At 40.9% G+C, this 15,458-nt stretch overlaps 1 protein-coding gene across 2 annotated transcripts in view; it reads right to left on the bottom strand.

Moving 5' to 3' along the window:
* Nucleotides 1-15,458, bottom strand: part of itpr3 (inositol 1,4,5-trisphosphate receptor, type 3) — a 277,430-nt gene that overhangs the window by 37,130 nt on the left and 224,842 nt on the right. For both annotated transcript variants that reach the window (XM_043716798.2, XM_043716799.2), the window contains exons 40-44: nt 10,358-10,544; nt 6,388-6,560; nt 5,360-5,560; nt 2,132-2,242; nt 946-1,041 (exon numbers count right to left, since the gene is read on the bottom strand). In XM_043716798.2, the coding sequence (XP_043572733.1) occupies nt 946-1,041; nt 2,132-2,242; nt 5,360-5,560; nt 6,388-6,560; nt 10,358-10,544 (768 nt within the window). The remainder of the gene's footprint in view (nt 1-945; nt 1,042-2,131; nt 2,243-5,359; nt 5,561-6,387; nt 6,561-10,357; nt 10,545-15,458) is intronic.

Genomic DNA, 15,458 nt, shown 5'->3' with positions numbered 1-15,458 from the left:
TGTTTGATGTGAAATGTGTTCTCAAAGTAATAGGATTCCTTTTACTGGGCTAATTTAGTTCATGTGAATGGCACAGCTTTTTGTTTATGAGGTTTTTTTTATCAGACATACTGTTAGACAAATGAAAAATTCCACCTTTATAAAATTTAGAAAGTGCTTTGCATGCAACAATGTTGATATATTAGAATTCTTGCCTCTGAGACAGAATGCCATTGCTTAAGTATTTAATCTAGTCTACTACTACAGTGCTGCACTGATTGATTGTTGCGTCCTTTGGATGAGACATTAAACTGCACCTTATCTGTTTGTTGAAGTGAATCTTAAAGATCTTATGGCACTACATAACATCTAATTTACTGTTAGCAGGACACTATTACAAGCAATATCAGCTGTCATATTTGCCTATGTGACAGTGACTAGATTTTTTTGTAAAAAGTACTTAATTTGTTAAGTGTTTTGGATTGCTCTGAACCTGTGAAAGGTACATAAATACAAGTGCCTTCTCCAATACCAATGTGATTTGCATAACAATTTTTCGTAACTATCAATTTTTCTTCACAAGTGTTGCATTGTGCAGACAGCTCTTCAGTCAGTCAAATGACAAAATATTGCAGTGCTAGAAAACTGAAATAAACCATGAAACATTGGAAACACTCAGCTAGTCAAGCAGCATCTGCAGTGATCAGGAACCTGTCATCAGAAGTCAAGTTTCTGATAAAAGATAATAGACCTGAAGCACTAACCCTTATCTTCCACTCTCCACAGATGTTACATGGTTTGCTGAGTGTTTCTAGTGTATTCTGTTGTATTTCACACGTTTAGCTAACACATTTCAATAATATTCAGGCAGAGTTCAATAGCAAATCCTCGCAAAGTGATATGCTTGAGTTAGAGATTTATGGCCGTAAATCAAATATTTTGAAAACAACAGTTTAATGCTCTCACCAGTTCCTGAGGCCTCAAATTGAAGAGGATCCTTTCTGCATTCTCACTGTCATGTCTGCTCTCCATGAGAGCAAGTAAAAGCTTTGAAGCATTGTCCTATTGTAAAGATATTAAACACATAGCTGAGAAATTAATGTAACTAATATTACTGTCAAAAAGAAATGATAAATGTATTTTAACGAAACATTTGCGGAATCAAACTTCATGAATCTACTTTTCATTTTGAAAGCAAAAATTCCAATGATTTTATGAGTTATATTACTATTTCTAAGATTTAGTTGACAATTTTCCTACTTTCAATGCATCATCAGAAAGCTAACCTTTTAAAAGGTGAGAGGGGTGATTTTTTTTGGATCATTTATGCATTTGCCAGAATCTGAAGGTTGTGTGTTCAAACCCCAGTCCAGGACTTGAGCACAAAAATTAAGCCTGATATTCCAGTGATGTACTGAGGGAATGCAGCATCTTGGAGATGCTGCCTTTTGGATGAGACAATAAGCTGAGGACCTGTCTGCCTCCTCAGATGCACATAAAAGCTCCAATGACACTAGTGCAAAAAATAGTAAGGGAATTATTTCCTGTGACCTGATCAATATTTATCCCTCACTCAAAATGACAAGAAATAAGTTAAAAAGGCCTTGCTGAGAGCTTATTGTCCAGAAATTGGCTACTTTGTTTCCAATGTTACAATAGTGACTACCCTATAACACCATGTCATTGGCTATAACGTGCCTTGAGAGTTCCAGAGGTCATGAAAGGCATTGTATAAATATAGCTTTTTTAATCAATCAGCCCCAAAGACATGACTGATACACGAATTGTTTGGCAAAGATTCTATAGGTAGAAACTGGTAGACATTGTGTTAATTTTTCACAGGAAATATATAAAACAAGTCCCATTTTATACCAACACCAATGTCAAAAAAACTGCAAAGATCTTAAATATTATTTGCTGCAGTAATTGAGAAGCCAGATCATTCACAACTAGAAGATAAATCTGACTTCAATGGATTAGGTCTGAACGAATGAATATCGGTTCTGATTTATGTTCGGTACTGAATTTGGCATTGCCTTTTTGTTCATTTTCTACTTGGACCAACATATTTTACAGTGTAATATATTAGCATGGATTACATTAAAAATAGGATGAATCTGTTATCAATGTTTTGGCTGAGACCTCTCCTTACCTTTAGCAGTAGTACTAGGTCCATTCTGTACTTGCAGAGTGGGCTGATATCATTCAGGATCAGTGCAGTGATAATATCAATGCCATTGCTCTCATGAGATACGATGCAAGTCTAAACAGTGAAAAATCAAACAAGCTGCTAAAGTAGCTTACAGCAATACATAGGAAACATATTACTTACTAAAGCCATGCTTTCTCCTCATACAAGCAAAAGACCAGAGTTGATATTTTTAAACATTTTAACGTGCATACATTCAACAAAAATACTCACAGGCAAGCACTTTGACTATGAAACTAATATGGATTACAACATTGATTGACATTGACTATGTCTCAGCAATTTCCCATTTTGTGAAGATTAAATTTAAACAATCAATTAACAAGCTGCCCCATTGATTGCATGTGACATGAAATATTAACTGGGTGGGCCAACAGGGATATCCCTGACAGAAATAAGAGTTCTTCAGGCATTTTAGATGGCCTTTGGCAGGCCAGCTTGAGATCCAGTATCCGGACAGCAAAAGTCCTACCCTCCAAGAGCTATAAAACAATCAGATGCCAGTGCCTCAAGGTTGGGAGTGCGAGTGAGAGTGGTAGCAACTGCCAGTAATGTAAAAGATTACCAAGGGACCCAGGCCAAAGGTGAAGGAAGCATGGGAATTGTGGGATGAATGCCATGGGAGAGGGTAGAGCTAAGGGTTTGAAGGCAAGAACAAGATATACTTTTCAGCACCCCACTCACACTCTAAGTGGGCAAAGCACTTCATAACAAGGGACTCTGAGCTACAATTGAACTATAGTGACCTTGCCAGAATCACAGTATTGTGATTTTTGCCATTTGGACCATCAAAAAAGTATCTTATCAAATGCTAATCTCCTGCTTTTTCTTCCCCATCCCATTGCCAACTCTTTGTATCAAAACAGTCATCTGATTCCCTCTTAATTGCCTCAATTAAACCTGCCCCCACCTCATTCCAGGCAGTGCATTCCAGACCCATACTACCTGCTGTATGAAAAAAGATTTTTCTCACAACACTTTTGCTTCTCTTGCACATCACTTTAAAACCATGTTCTCTTGTTTTACAAGTGGGAACTTCTCCCTAACTACTCCATCTAGCCCAGTCATGATTTTGAAAACCTCTACCAAATCTCATCTCAGCCTTCTTCTCTCTAAAAGCAACAGTCCCAAATTCTTTAATTTATCCTTATAATTGAAGTTTCTTATTTGTGGATTCACCTTGTAAATCACTCGCGCACGTTCTCTTTAACATCCTTGAAATACTTTGGCATCTGGAATTATACACAATACTCCAACTGAGGTCTGACAAGTGTCTGACACAAGTTCAACATCACCTCCCTGCTTTTGTACTCTATGCCCCTATTAATAAAGCCAAGAACACTGGATGCCTTATTGACTACTTTCACCTTGTCCTGCTATGTTCAATGTTCTGTGCACATATAGTCAGGTCCCACTGTTCTTGTACCCATTTAAAATTGTACCCCTTTGAGGTCTCAGGGATAATAGGTGCCCAGTGGTTCAATAACGAGCCTAATTAAACCCAATGCAGCAGGAGCTGGGTATCATACATCAACTCCTTCCAACTTCTGAATTAATCAAATGGGGGAATGGGGTTATTTCCCCAACAGAAAACTGATGCAGCCTCTCCTGAAATTAAGTGGGACCAAGTGCCATTGTTCTTGCCTGTATTTAATTCTGCTCTCTCCACAGATACTGCTTGACCCACTGAATGCTTCCAGTATATTTTGTTCTTATATGTTTTCATGTGTATTTCTTTAAGACATTGCTGTTATGGCTAACTTTCCAAAAGTGGCTCTCACAATAATGATATGTCCTTGTTAAAAACAAATTAATCCCTATCCTGAATTTCATAGTGCAACAAAAATAAAAAAAGAAATCTTACATTAATGTGCCAGAAATATTCATCATCCGTCTTTGTCTGCTGAATCCAGGCAATGTCCCGATGGTACTACACAGGCCCAAATTTTCACCATGATGGAAGACTTCTCTGATGCGGTGAAAATGGTAGAAGTGGCCTGAAATCACAAGTCCCTCCCCTAAACATAGAACTTCCCATTTCTACAGGGCAGGAATGGAGTCCTCTCGGCTTTCAAGTATGTGCAGTTCCTGGAGACAACTGGTCATTTAAATAACCAGCTGCCACTTACAACCCATTTCAGTATTTCTGCAGTATGGGACCTGGAGTGTGCAGAGCAGACCAGCGCTGAGTGGGTCTGTGATTAACACATATCTTCAAGGTATTCAGTGTATCCTTTGGTGCGCTGCTATCCCTGTGGATATGGTACCAATATATCTCCCAGACATCCTTAGGAGTGAGGGGGGTTGTCAGGTATCCTTTGGCATTGTTAACTATAAAGTAGATCATGCATCAAAAGGTACATAAGTCTATTAGAACTGGAAAATCTGTAGAAGGTCCATTATGTCTATAAAGAAGTGGCAAAATTGTCAAGATTTGTCAAACTGTTTTCTATGAAAAGTGTGCTCTTCTAAATATCTTAACTGCAAATGGAACATTGAGTTATAGATCTTTAAAGTTTTTCTCCTGCATGAGTTGGTACTTAGGTGAGTAGACAAGGCCAGTGAAAGGGAATAGATGGTGGCTAGAAGTAGGCATTAAGTTGGTCTGGTTAAATAGTGTGCCAGTAGGGTAGTGTAGGGAGTATGAAGTGTCATGAGAAATGGATAGAAAGGCTAAGGTGGCAAGAGTCAACATTGGTCAGCATGGACAGGGCATGGGGTTATGGGTGACCTGGGAACTGAATGGCAGTGGGGGAGGGGCTGCAAGAGGTGAGAATTGGAGGACGCTTTTATATGTTATGCTTTTGCTTTGTTCTGGTCACAAAGCTGCAGCTCCAGGGAACAGTCTGCTTTAGTAATTGGCATGTCCACAGCATTTCCTGGGCCAGCTAGCCTGGTATGCGATCCAGATTGCCAGCCCCTCTGGACCCAAAAGGGAGAGTATATGGGTAGGCAGGTTTGAATGTTGGGCATATGGAGCCGTGAGTTCTCCTGCCTCTGTGCACCAGACCCAGGTAAGAAAATCAGAGTCCATGTAAGCAATGTTGACGCAAAACAGATTTTTGTTTTACAGTTTGTGTCAGCTTACGATGCACCAATATCTCAAATGGAAACTGACACTCACATCTGCACCACATCGCACAGTTCAGTAATGCTCGACTTAACGTGTACCTGGTTTTCAGTGCATGGTCCTTGACAGTACTCTGTTAGTGTCTCCAGCGTCTGTATAATGAGTAGCACATTATGCTCATTGATGTACAGCCCCAGCAGCCCCAGGCCTCCAGTGGTGCTCCCACACATAATATCCAAGAACTGCAGAGTCTGACAGACTAAGTTGTAATTTGTCTTGTTGTGTTGACAACGGAGGAAATTCTATTGAGGAAACGCATTATCAATCAAGAAAAAAGATTACCACTGATCAAGTGCAAGGTTTAGATGCTGACCAAGATGTTGTTTAAACTTCTTAAGTAATTCCTAAAACTAAAATGTTAGTATCAAGAGAATAATTTTTAACATTCATGCATATGCTTAAGTGGCAAAGCCAGTGACCAAGTAATCGAAATAGGCTCTGTTTGTTTCTTACTTTGTTTCATATGCCAAACTTTGCTAGAAATGTTATTACATTTACTAGTTTACACTGCTGCATTATGGTAACATCATAAATATGTTCATGGGAAACCCATTGACAAGTGCATTGAGGCCCATATGGGCAGCCTCTCAAAAGTGTTACCGGCACATTACCCATGATTGTATAGCCATTGATTTCAAAGAAAAGAGAATTGTCAACAGTGTGCCTCTGATTCTGTGATTTGTACTAACATTGTACAAAGCCACAACTGTGATGAAGAGTATGCTTATGGGGAATCATAGATGCCAATGGAAAGTTGAAAACAGCAGGTGACAGGTTAGGAATCCTTTACCTTCTGAATCTCAAAGCCTGTTCACCATCTACAAGGCACAAGTCAGGAATGTAATGGAATATCCCCGCTTGCATGGATGGGTGCAACTCTAACAACACTCAAGACGCGGCACACCATCCAATGTCACATGAATTATTTATCTGCTAATGTGACTCGTCTTATAATTTGTCCACCGGTCCACTAAAACTTTTGAAGACCCTGACCGAAACACCATGGACATTAAAGTTAATCACAATTTTAGCATCACTGAGGGAACTTATAAAGAACAGGTGTTCTAACCTGGAGGTTATTATTATGGTTTTCACACAATAGCTGGAGTAAGCGTAGGATGGGCTGCATTATTGCTACCGCTGGGCTGATTTCAGCATCCTTTTGTCCATGCGCTGCATCTCCTAACGTGTTCATCTGTGACCTGTTGTGAGTAGTTGCCATCAAAAGATGGACATCTTTTCCTAAGGGGAAACAAGCAATGATTGAAATTCAACAGAAACAAAATCCTTTGGCACTATCCAATATTACTGTCAAACACATTAAATGTCTATATGAAACTTCTTCATCCATTACAAGAACAGATGTTAATGCCTTCATTAAAAGAGGAGTTTTATGGTAAGGTGTTAATGTGTTTGTTACTAATATTGCACAGTATGAGTCCAAGGCATTGAGGATTTCATGATATAATTCCATTTAATTGCCTATTTCTTCTTTATTATGATTACTTAGATCAAGATAGCCTCAGCAACTACAAAGTCATATTACTCATTAAAAAATTATCATTTGGAAAACTAGTCACTCCTGAGACAGAGTTTACTGAATCTATGCAAGCTGCAGTTTATTGGGATAACTAGCCCTTTCAATCCTGCAAAGTTCACCTTGTTAATGTCTCTGATTTATACCAACATTTGGAGGGTTCTCCCACAGAAGAACGAAGCTACAGTCTGACACAGTCATAATAACCAAATACTCCCTAACAATATGACAGCCAGAACCATCACCTTGACATGTCTGGTCCCATTGGCAGGACAGACCCAGAAAAGGCAGAGTGGTACTTTTCGCTTTGAGAGTCCTCAACATTGATTCTGAACCAAGTCTCAAGGTTTCAGGTCAAACACAGCCAAGGAGCTCCTGCTGACTACAAGGATTCAAAATGGCGGCAGAGTAGCATGATTGCAGGCAGGCTGTTGCCTGGGGTTCATCTACCCCACGTGCTATCTTTTTACTTCTGCTCTTTCCTTTTCATTTCTTTTCTTTCATTTTTCTTTTGGAGCCTTTTGTGGCAAGTTAGCTGGGAAATCAACATGACAGCTAGAGTAGGCCATGTGCAGAATTGTGGCTTATCCTGGCAGCTAGAGGCTGTGGAGGATCTGGCTCTTCATGGTGATTGGAGGCTGTGTCAGCAGCTGGGGCATCCTCCCAGCATTCGGGGCTAGCAGCGGCAGTGGCGGCAAAGCGATCGGAGATGGTGGTGCCAGTGAGGCAACAGCTTGAAGGAGGGTGGCCAGAGTGAGATTCTTGGTGAGACAGCAGTGATCTGGTCTGGCAGCATAGTCCAGGGGCTCCGTGTTGCAGTAGGCCCAGAGCGGGGACACCTGCAGGCCAAAGAGGAGGGGTGGCAGCTCAGGTGTTGTCGGTGAACTGGTTCAGGATCAAGGACTCTCATTCAGTTATGTCTTTTATCCTTTTTACTCTTAAACTATTCAAAATAGTGCTGGATTGTGCTGACTGTTGAAGTTTTTCACTGTATTTTATTGTATTATTCACTACAAAATGCAAGTGACAATAAATAAATCATCACGATTCACATTACACTATCAGTCAACGAGTCCAGTACTCTGCCCTGTTGAACATCACTTGGAGGAAGGACTGAGGAAGGCAAGATATAGAGTATCCTCAGGATGAGGTACGTCCAACCCCAATGTTGCCTTATTAACACCACTACTAACCGAGCTGGTTGAGTCCTGAAGGACATTTCTGTAAAGCAGATCCTGCAGCAGATGGGAAATACAAACCTACTGGATCTTGCCTTTACAATGCAACCCAGCACATATGCATCTGCCCTTAAAGAATAGGAAAAAATTATCAATTCAATTTTCTTGTTATGATTCTGTCCCATTTGCATTCTCAGGATATCCTCAATGGATTTTATGACATTACCACTGTGCTAAATCCAGAAAAGATATAGCAGCTCAAAACTGGGCATACATAAGGGCTATCAGCAACAGCAGAATACCACAAACATTTTTACCTTTATCCTTACACAGGATGTTGGTACTGCTGACAAGGCAAGCATTTGTGATCATCCTTTGCCCCTGAACTGAGTGGCTTGCTAGACTATTCCAAAGGCCAGTTAGGAGTCAACCACACTGTTGTGAGTCTAGAGTCATATGTAGGCTAGTCCAGGTAAAGATGGCAGATTCTGACAAAGCATCACTGGACTCAAAATGTTATCTCTGGTTTTCTCTCTACAGGTGCCAACAGACCTGCTGAGTTTCTTTACCACTTTCTGTTTTTGTTTCAGGTTTCCAGCAGTTCTTTGTTTTATTCAGACAGATTTCCCTTCCTAAAGGACTTCAGTAAACTGGATGGGTTTATACAACAGTCAATGATAGTCAGCTTGGCCACCATTACTGGGACTAGCTGTATGTTCCAAATTTAATAGTTGAATTTAAATGCCACCAACTGGTGGGATTTGTAGGTGTATCAGATATTTGAGATATATGCAGAGTATTTGTCTGAATCTCTGAATAACTAGACTAGTGATGTTAACTGTACATGATCACTCCTCTCTATAAAATCTAATCTATAACCTCGTGGCTTGGCATATCCCTCACTCCTCCATTGACATCTACTTGACATCAAGTCAGCACTTGACCAAGTCTAGCATTAAGGAGCCTGAGCAAAATTGTTGAAGTCAATGGAATCAGAATGAAAACTCTCCAGTGGTTAGAATTATACTAGTCATTAGTTGTGACTGACTGCAGTCAATCATTTCGGTTCCAGAATTTCCTCAATATAGTGCCCTCAACCCAACAACCTTCAGTTGCTTCAATAATCATACAAACGCTTCCCTCCATCATAAGGTCAGAAATGGGGATCTTTACTGGTGATTGCACATTGTTCAATACCATTTGCAATGCTTCAGATATTGAAACATCTGTCCATGAGCAGGAAGACTCTGAACGAATTTTAGGCTTGGGCAGGTAAGTGACAATAAATCTCTGTGCCTCACAAGTGCTAGACATCTCCAACAGGTGAGATTCCAACTATCTTCCGTTGACATTTAATGGCAGTGCCATCACTGAATTCAATACTATCAACATACTGGGAAGTTACAACTAACCAGAACCTGAGGTGGACTAGTTATAAAGTAGCTATAAGAGCAGGTCAGAGTCTGGAAATTCTGTGGAGATTAATGCACTTCTTAACTCCCAAAAGTCCATCACTACCTACAAGGCACAAGTCATGGAATAATCTCCACTTACCTGGATAGGTGTGGCATCAAAAAGCACTCTGGAAGCTCAGCACCATTCAGAACAAAGGGGACAACTTGATCGGCATGCCATCCACCAATTTAAGTATTTACTCCCTTCACCACCAGCAAATAGTAGCAGCAGAAAACAACATGTAGAAAGTTCACTGAAGCTACTCACCACTGCTCCTTTGACAGCAACATTTAAACCGGTGATCTCTACCAGCTAGGAGGATGCATGGGAACCTCAGCAATTTTTGACGAGGTCAGTAGGGATAGAGGTAGGCCAGCAGCTTTCAGGAGCTGGTTCCTAGAATACCCTAAATGATGGATATCAATGAGACTCCATTCACATAAGTGATTTATTAGAATGGTCAAGTCTAGGAGTAACAACGTCATGGATGACAGTTTCAGCAGGTGAGCTAAAGCTGAGGTGGTGTTACTGAGGTGGAAAGAATTGGATTTAATGACGGCATGGATTTGCAGTCAGAAACTCACCTCAGGGTCAAATCAATCCAAGATTGTGAACAATCTGGATTTGCCTCAGGCTAATTCAGGAAAGGAGATGTCATTCATGACATCTGTATTCAAATGAATTTTAAACATGTATTTCTTCTTTCATGAAAATCCACTGACCTAAAACATCCACTCAGTTTCTTTCTCCACAAATATTACCTTCTGTGTATTTCTAGCATTTTCTGTTTTTTTTTAAATTCCTTCCCAGCTTCATAGTTTGTGTTGGATTTAACAGGACAGTGAAAGTATCAATAAGGATGCTCTAACCTTTATGACCAGCTGCAAGGATAGGATTCATTTTCTCATGCACATTTGCCACTTTGCCTCCCAGATCGCTCATGTTGACTGAAACATTTGCTTTGATTTCTTGCTGGGCAACTTTCATACGTTGATTAAGCACCTTGAAAAACTTTTCTGATTTATTGTCGCTAGTCATAAGGCTGTAGAAGGAATTCTAGAAACAAAATATGGATTGACTGTACATATTAGCAAACATGTTGTATCTCAAATCACAAACATTCACATGATACAGGAAATTGAAAGCTAAAGGTCATAAGCTTCAACCCAAAAGGTCACTTTCTGCAGCAATATCTGTGAAGACATGTTTGATTGACAGTAGATGGAGATAAAACTCCCTTACTTCTCCTACAAAATAACTCAAAAACACAAAAGATTTAATTTACAGTGTGATCAAATAGCAAAAATGCAAAAGTAGACATTAAATGTATTGTGATATAAGTTAAGACTTTGGTAAGATGGAAATAAATCAGAAATGACAAGCAAAACAAAATGAGAAAATGTCACCAATACATTCACAGGCAGTTTGGTGTAAAAAGATAGTGAAATTATGAAAAACACAGCAGACAGCAATAATATGATATTTTATAAAAGCAATAAATGTTACTTTGAAAATGCAATTGAGATTCAGATTCTGGTCAGGTCAGAAGTCAGCTCCTGTTACTTACATCTGTTTAAGAAACCTATTCAGAAAAGGAATGGAACTGGGTGAATATTAATCTCATCTGTCTTAACACTCATTGGCTGTGGTCAATCATTCATCCATAGCTTGGAGGAAGAATCCATTGTAAGCTTTAAAAACCAAAAGCAATTTCCTCTGACATCCAGATGTCCAGACTATTCTTCAGCATGAAAATGGTGACTGAACAATTGATTGATGATACTTGAGAGACTGAAGGCAAGATTAAAGAAAATGACCATGATTATGATAATAAAGAAGATTGGAAGGATGGAGACTTTTGGAGTTTGAGCAAGTAATTGCCCCATGATTTGAGTGTTCTGTGACAACTGATTTTATTCAGTCATGATTTTGAGATGACGGTGTTGGGCTAGGGAGTACAACGTTAAAAATCACACAACACCAGGTTATAGTCCAACAGGTTTAATTGGAAGCACTAGCTTTCGAAGCGCTGCTCCTTCATCAGGTGTACTCCACAACCACTTGATGAAAGAGCGGCGCTCTGAAAGCTAGTACTTCCAATTAAATCTGTTGGACTATAACCTAGTGTTGTGTGATTTTTAACTTTGATTTTATTCAGTACAGCGAAGGCCTGTAATATCCCAGGACTCCAAGTATCTCATCAGGTTTTTGACAAAAATTTCTATTTAATTTGTACTTTGCTACCTCATCTCCAAATTTTACGAGAAGTTGATCTAAACCTTCCCTGCTTGATGGAAATCAGGTAATTGAGCAGTTAAACAAGAATAGTTATTTACCCACTCAAAATTCAACCCTTTCACACTGTGTCTAATAGAAACCTCCAGAGTTCTGGAGGGGATGAGGTGCCTCTCTGAAGATTCCTGAATTTATGTGAATCAAGGTCTTATTAAGTTAGGGGATGCTGCTATCATTTTAACTGCAGCCCGAGCAGGAAGGTTTCTCTGGACTCCATAAGGAAATTGGCAATCTGCTATGACCATGAACTCTCTCCATGTTGGATCTTCCCAAAACCCTTTTGCTGCCACTTCAAAAGAAACTTGCAAGCAGCGACCACCTCATCTTTGGGCAAAAATAACGGAAAGAACTGGGAATGCTGGAAATCTGAAACTGAAACAAAAACAAACATTGCTGGAAAATCTCAGCCAGTCTGGCAGCATCTGTGGAGAGAAATTAGAGTTAATTTTTTGGGTCCAATGACCTTCCAGAATTGAGAAGCTAGGAAACAATTGGTATTTATACTGAAGGAAAACAGTTGGACAGATATATGACAGATTAAAAGGTCATTAAAAGCTGGGGCAATGAACAGCTATTAATGGGGACTATTAGCGGTTGACAATGGGTCGTGTGTGGGAACAGCCATGTGATGACAAGGCCTGGTGTGCGGGGTGGGGGAAAGAATGGGACAGGTGCTAAAATTGTTGAACTCAATATTAAGTCCTGAATGCTGTAAGCTCCTAAGCAGAAAATGAACTGCTGCTCTTCCAGCTTGCACTGAGCTTCGCTGGACCAGTGCAGCAAGCCTGAGACAGAGATGTTGGCCAGGGAACATAGTAGGGTGTTGAAGTGGCAAGCAACTCTAAGCTCAGGGTCTTTTTTGCGGAGAGAATGTAGATGTTCTGCGAAACAGTCACCCAGTCTATGCTTCCTTTTCCCAGTGTGGAGGAGACCACATTGTGAGCAGCGAATGCAGGAGATGAGATTGAGTGAAGTGCAGGTAAAGTGCTGCTTCACTGGAAGGTATGTTTGGGTCCTTGGATACTGAGGAAATACACAGGTAGGTGTTTCACCTTCTGTGCTTGCAGAAGAAGGTGCGAGGAGGCTATGGGGATCTGTTGTGAGTGAAGGAAGAGTGGATCAGGATGTCCTGGAGGAAATTATCCTTGTTGGAAGGCTGACAAGGGAGGGGAGGGGAATGTGTCTGGTGGTGGCATATAGTTAAGGTAACTGTGGGGTCAGTCAGGGATTCCCTGCAGTTATGCCTATCTCTTTGTGGATATGTATGTAGAACATTCCTTGTTCCAGTCCTACTCCAGTCACCATCCATAACGCTTTCTCTGTTATATCGATGACATCATTGGTGCTGCTTCCATCTCTCATCCGGAATTAAAAATGTTTATTTATTTCATTTCCAGTTTCCACCCAACTCTTTCCTTCACCTGGTCCATCTCTGACTCCTATGTTCCTTTCTTTGACATCTGTTTCCATTTCTGGGATAGATCAGCCACTACAAACCAATTGACTTCCACAATTACCTAGAATATGCATTCTCACACCCTGCTTTCTGTTAAGATGCTATTCCATTTCTCCCAGTTACTCCTTCTCCAAGAAGGTGACCTCCAAAATGTCCACCTTCTTCCTCAACCAAGGATTCCCCAACACTGTGGTTGACAGAGCCCCCAGCTGTGTCTGACTCATCTCTTGCACTTCAGCCCTCATGCCCTCTCTCCCCTCCCACAACAGGGATAGGGTCCCCCTTGTCCTCACCTACCATCCCACGAACATCCATATCCAGAGGATCATTAGCTGACAGTTCTGCAGGATGCCACCAGAAGGCACATATTTCTCTCCCCTCCCTTGTCAGCATTCCGCAAGGACTGTTTCCTGCAGGATACTTGGTACACTCCTCCGTCACTCCCTGCATGTCCCCATAGCCTCATGGCAGCTTCCCCTGCAATCGCATCGGGTGTAACACCTGCCTGTTTAATTCCTCCGTCTTCACCATTCATGGCCCCAGACACACCTTCTAGATGTATCAGCGCTTTACCTGCACTTCTCTCAATCTAGTCTATTGCTTTGCTGCACACAATGTGGTGTGTTACATTGGGGAAAGGAAGCGTAGACTGGGTGACTGCTTTGCAGAACACCTACATTCTGTCCACAAAAAAGACCGTGAGCTTCCAGTTACTTGCCCCTTCAACACCCCACCGTGTTCCCTGGCCAACATCTGTCTCAGGCTTGCTGCAGTGCTCTAGCAAAACTCAGTGTAGCTGGATGTACGCACCTCATGTTTCACTTGGCAACTCTGCAGCCTTCAGGACTCATTACTGAGCTCAAGAATTTGAGAGCTTGAGCACCTTTCTTCATGCTTTGCTCCACCCTGACACAGCAGGCCTTGTCATCACATGGGCTGCTACTACACACTGCCCATTGTCAGCCACTAATAGTCCCCATTTTCCCAGACTGATCATTAACCATTCCTTTGTCTATCCAACTTTTATTGTCTCTCTTTCGGCTCTATCTCCACCTATCGTTTACTCTCTATCCCACCTTCTGCATAAATACCACTCATTTCTTAGTTTCTCAGTTCTGGAGGAGGGTCATTGGACCTGAAATGTTAACTCTGATTTCTTTCCATAGATGCTGCCAGACCTGCCTGAGACATTCCAGAATTTTCTGTATTTGTGCCATCTGATCTTTGTCTTCTGGTAGTCACTTTGAGCCCTCTTTGAATTAGGATCCCTACAGTGTGGAAACAGGCCCTTTGGCCTAACAAGTCCACACCACCCTCTGAAGAGTAACCCATTCCTCTGCCCTATAACTACTCCTGACTAATGCACCTAACCTACACATCCCTGAACACTGTGGGCAATTTAGCATGGCCAATTCACCTAACCTGCACATCTTTGGCTTGTGGAAGGAAACCGGAACACCCGGAGGAAACCCATGCAGACACGGGGAGAATGTGCAAACTACACACAGACAGTCACCAGAGGCTGGAATCGAACCTGGGTCCCTGGCGCTATGAGGCAGTAGCGCTAACCTCTGAGCCACGTGCTGCCCATTATTGATGTGAAGTGGACTAGCTGCATTTAAACAAAGCCCAGGAATTAAAAGCCATTGGTGTAAAACAAATACCACTGTGTATTTACCACTCGCTGCCACCTGCCATCCAGAATCTGCTCTAAGTTTAAATCAGCGCAACACAGATTGTATTTTTAGAACTTGTAATCTGTCAGTCATTATAGAAGAGAGTTATTGCATCTGTTTGCTATCAAGCAGAGTTCTTAAGAACAGTTTGTTCTGGGGAAAAATAAAAGTTCTTTTTTTCTTTTCATGCTGTCAACACCTATACATAAATCACAAGCTTTGAAATTTACTATCACTTTCTGGTCTCCAGGAGTGAAATGAAGCAAAATTATTCTTCGGTTTGATCTAAGTGCATGGTTCAGCCAGACACAGTCCTAGAGTATAAAAGCTTTATTAATGGGGACAATTCAGGTCATAACTGTATTCCTTATCAATTATCGAGTGTTTGTTTTCCAACAGAGTTTTTGTTTGGTGATGACACCATGTGTGGTATTTGCTATTTTACCCCATAAAAATAGCATTAATGATCATCAAAAACAAACTTCATGATGGTTTTGAGTCTATAAATTTGATCACAGTCAAGAATAGACATGGAATAGGTGC

Source organism: Chiloscyllium plagiosum, unplaced genomic scaffold (genome assembly GCF_037043375.1).
Source record: "Chiloscyllium plagiosum isolate Xiang-an unplaced genomic scaffold, Cpla_swu_hap1 HiC_scaffold_26, whole genome shotgun sequence".
Classification (NCBI taxonomy): Eukaryota; Metazoa; Chordata; class Chondrichthyes; order Orectolobiformes; family Hemiscylliidae; genus Chiloscyllium; species Chiloscyllium plagiosum.
Note: the sequence above shows the minus strand (reverse complement) of the source record. Positions and strands in the feature narration are given on the sequence as shown.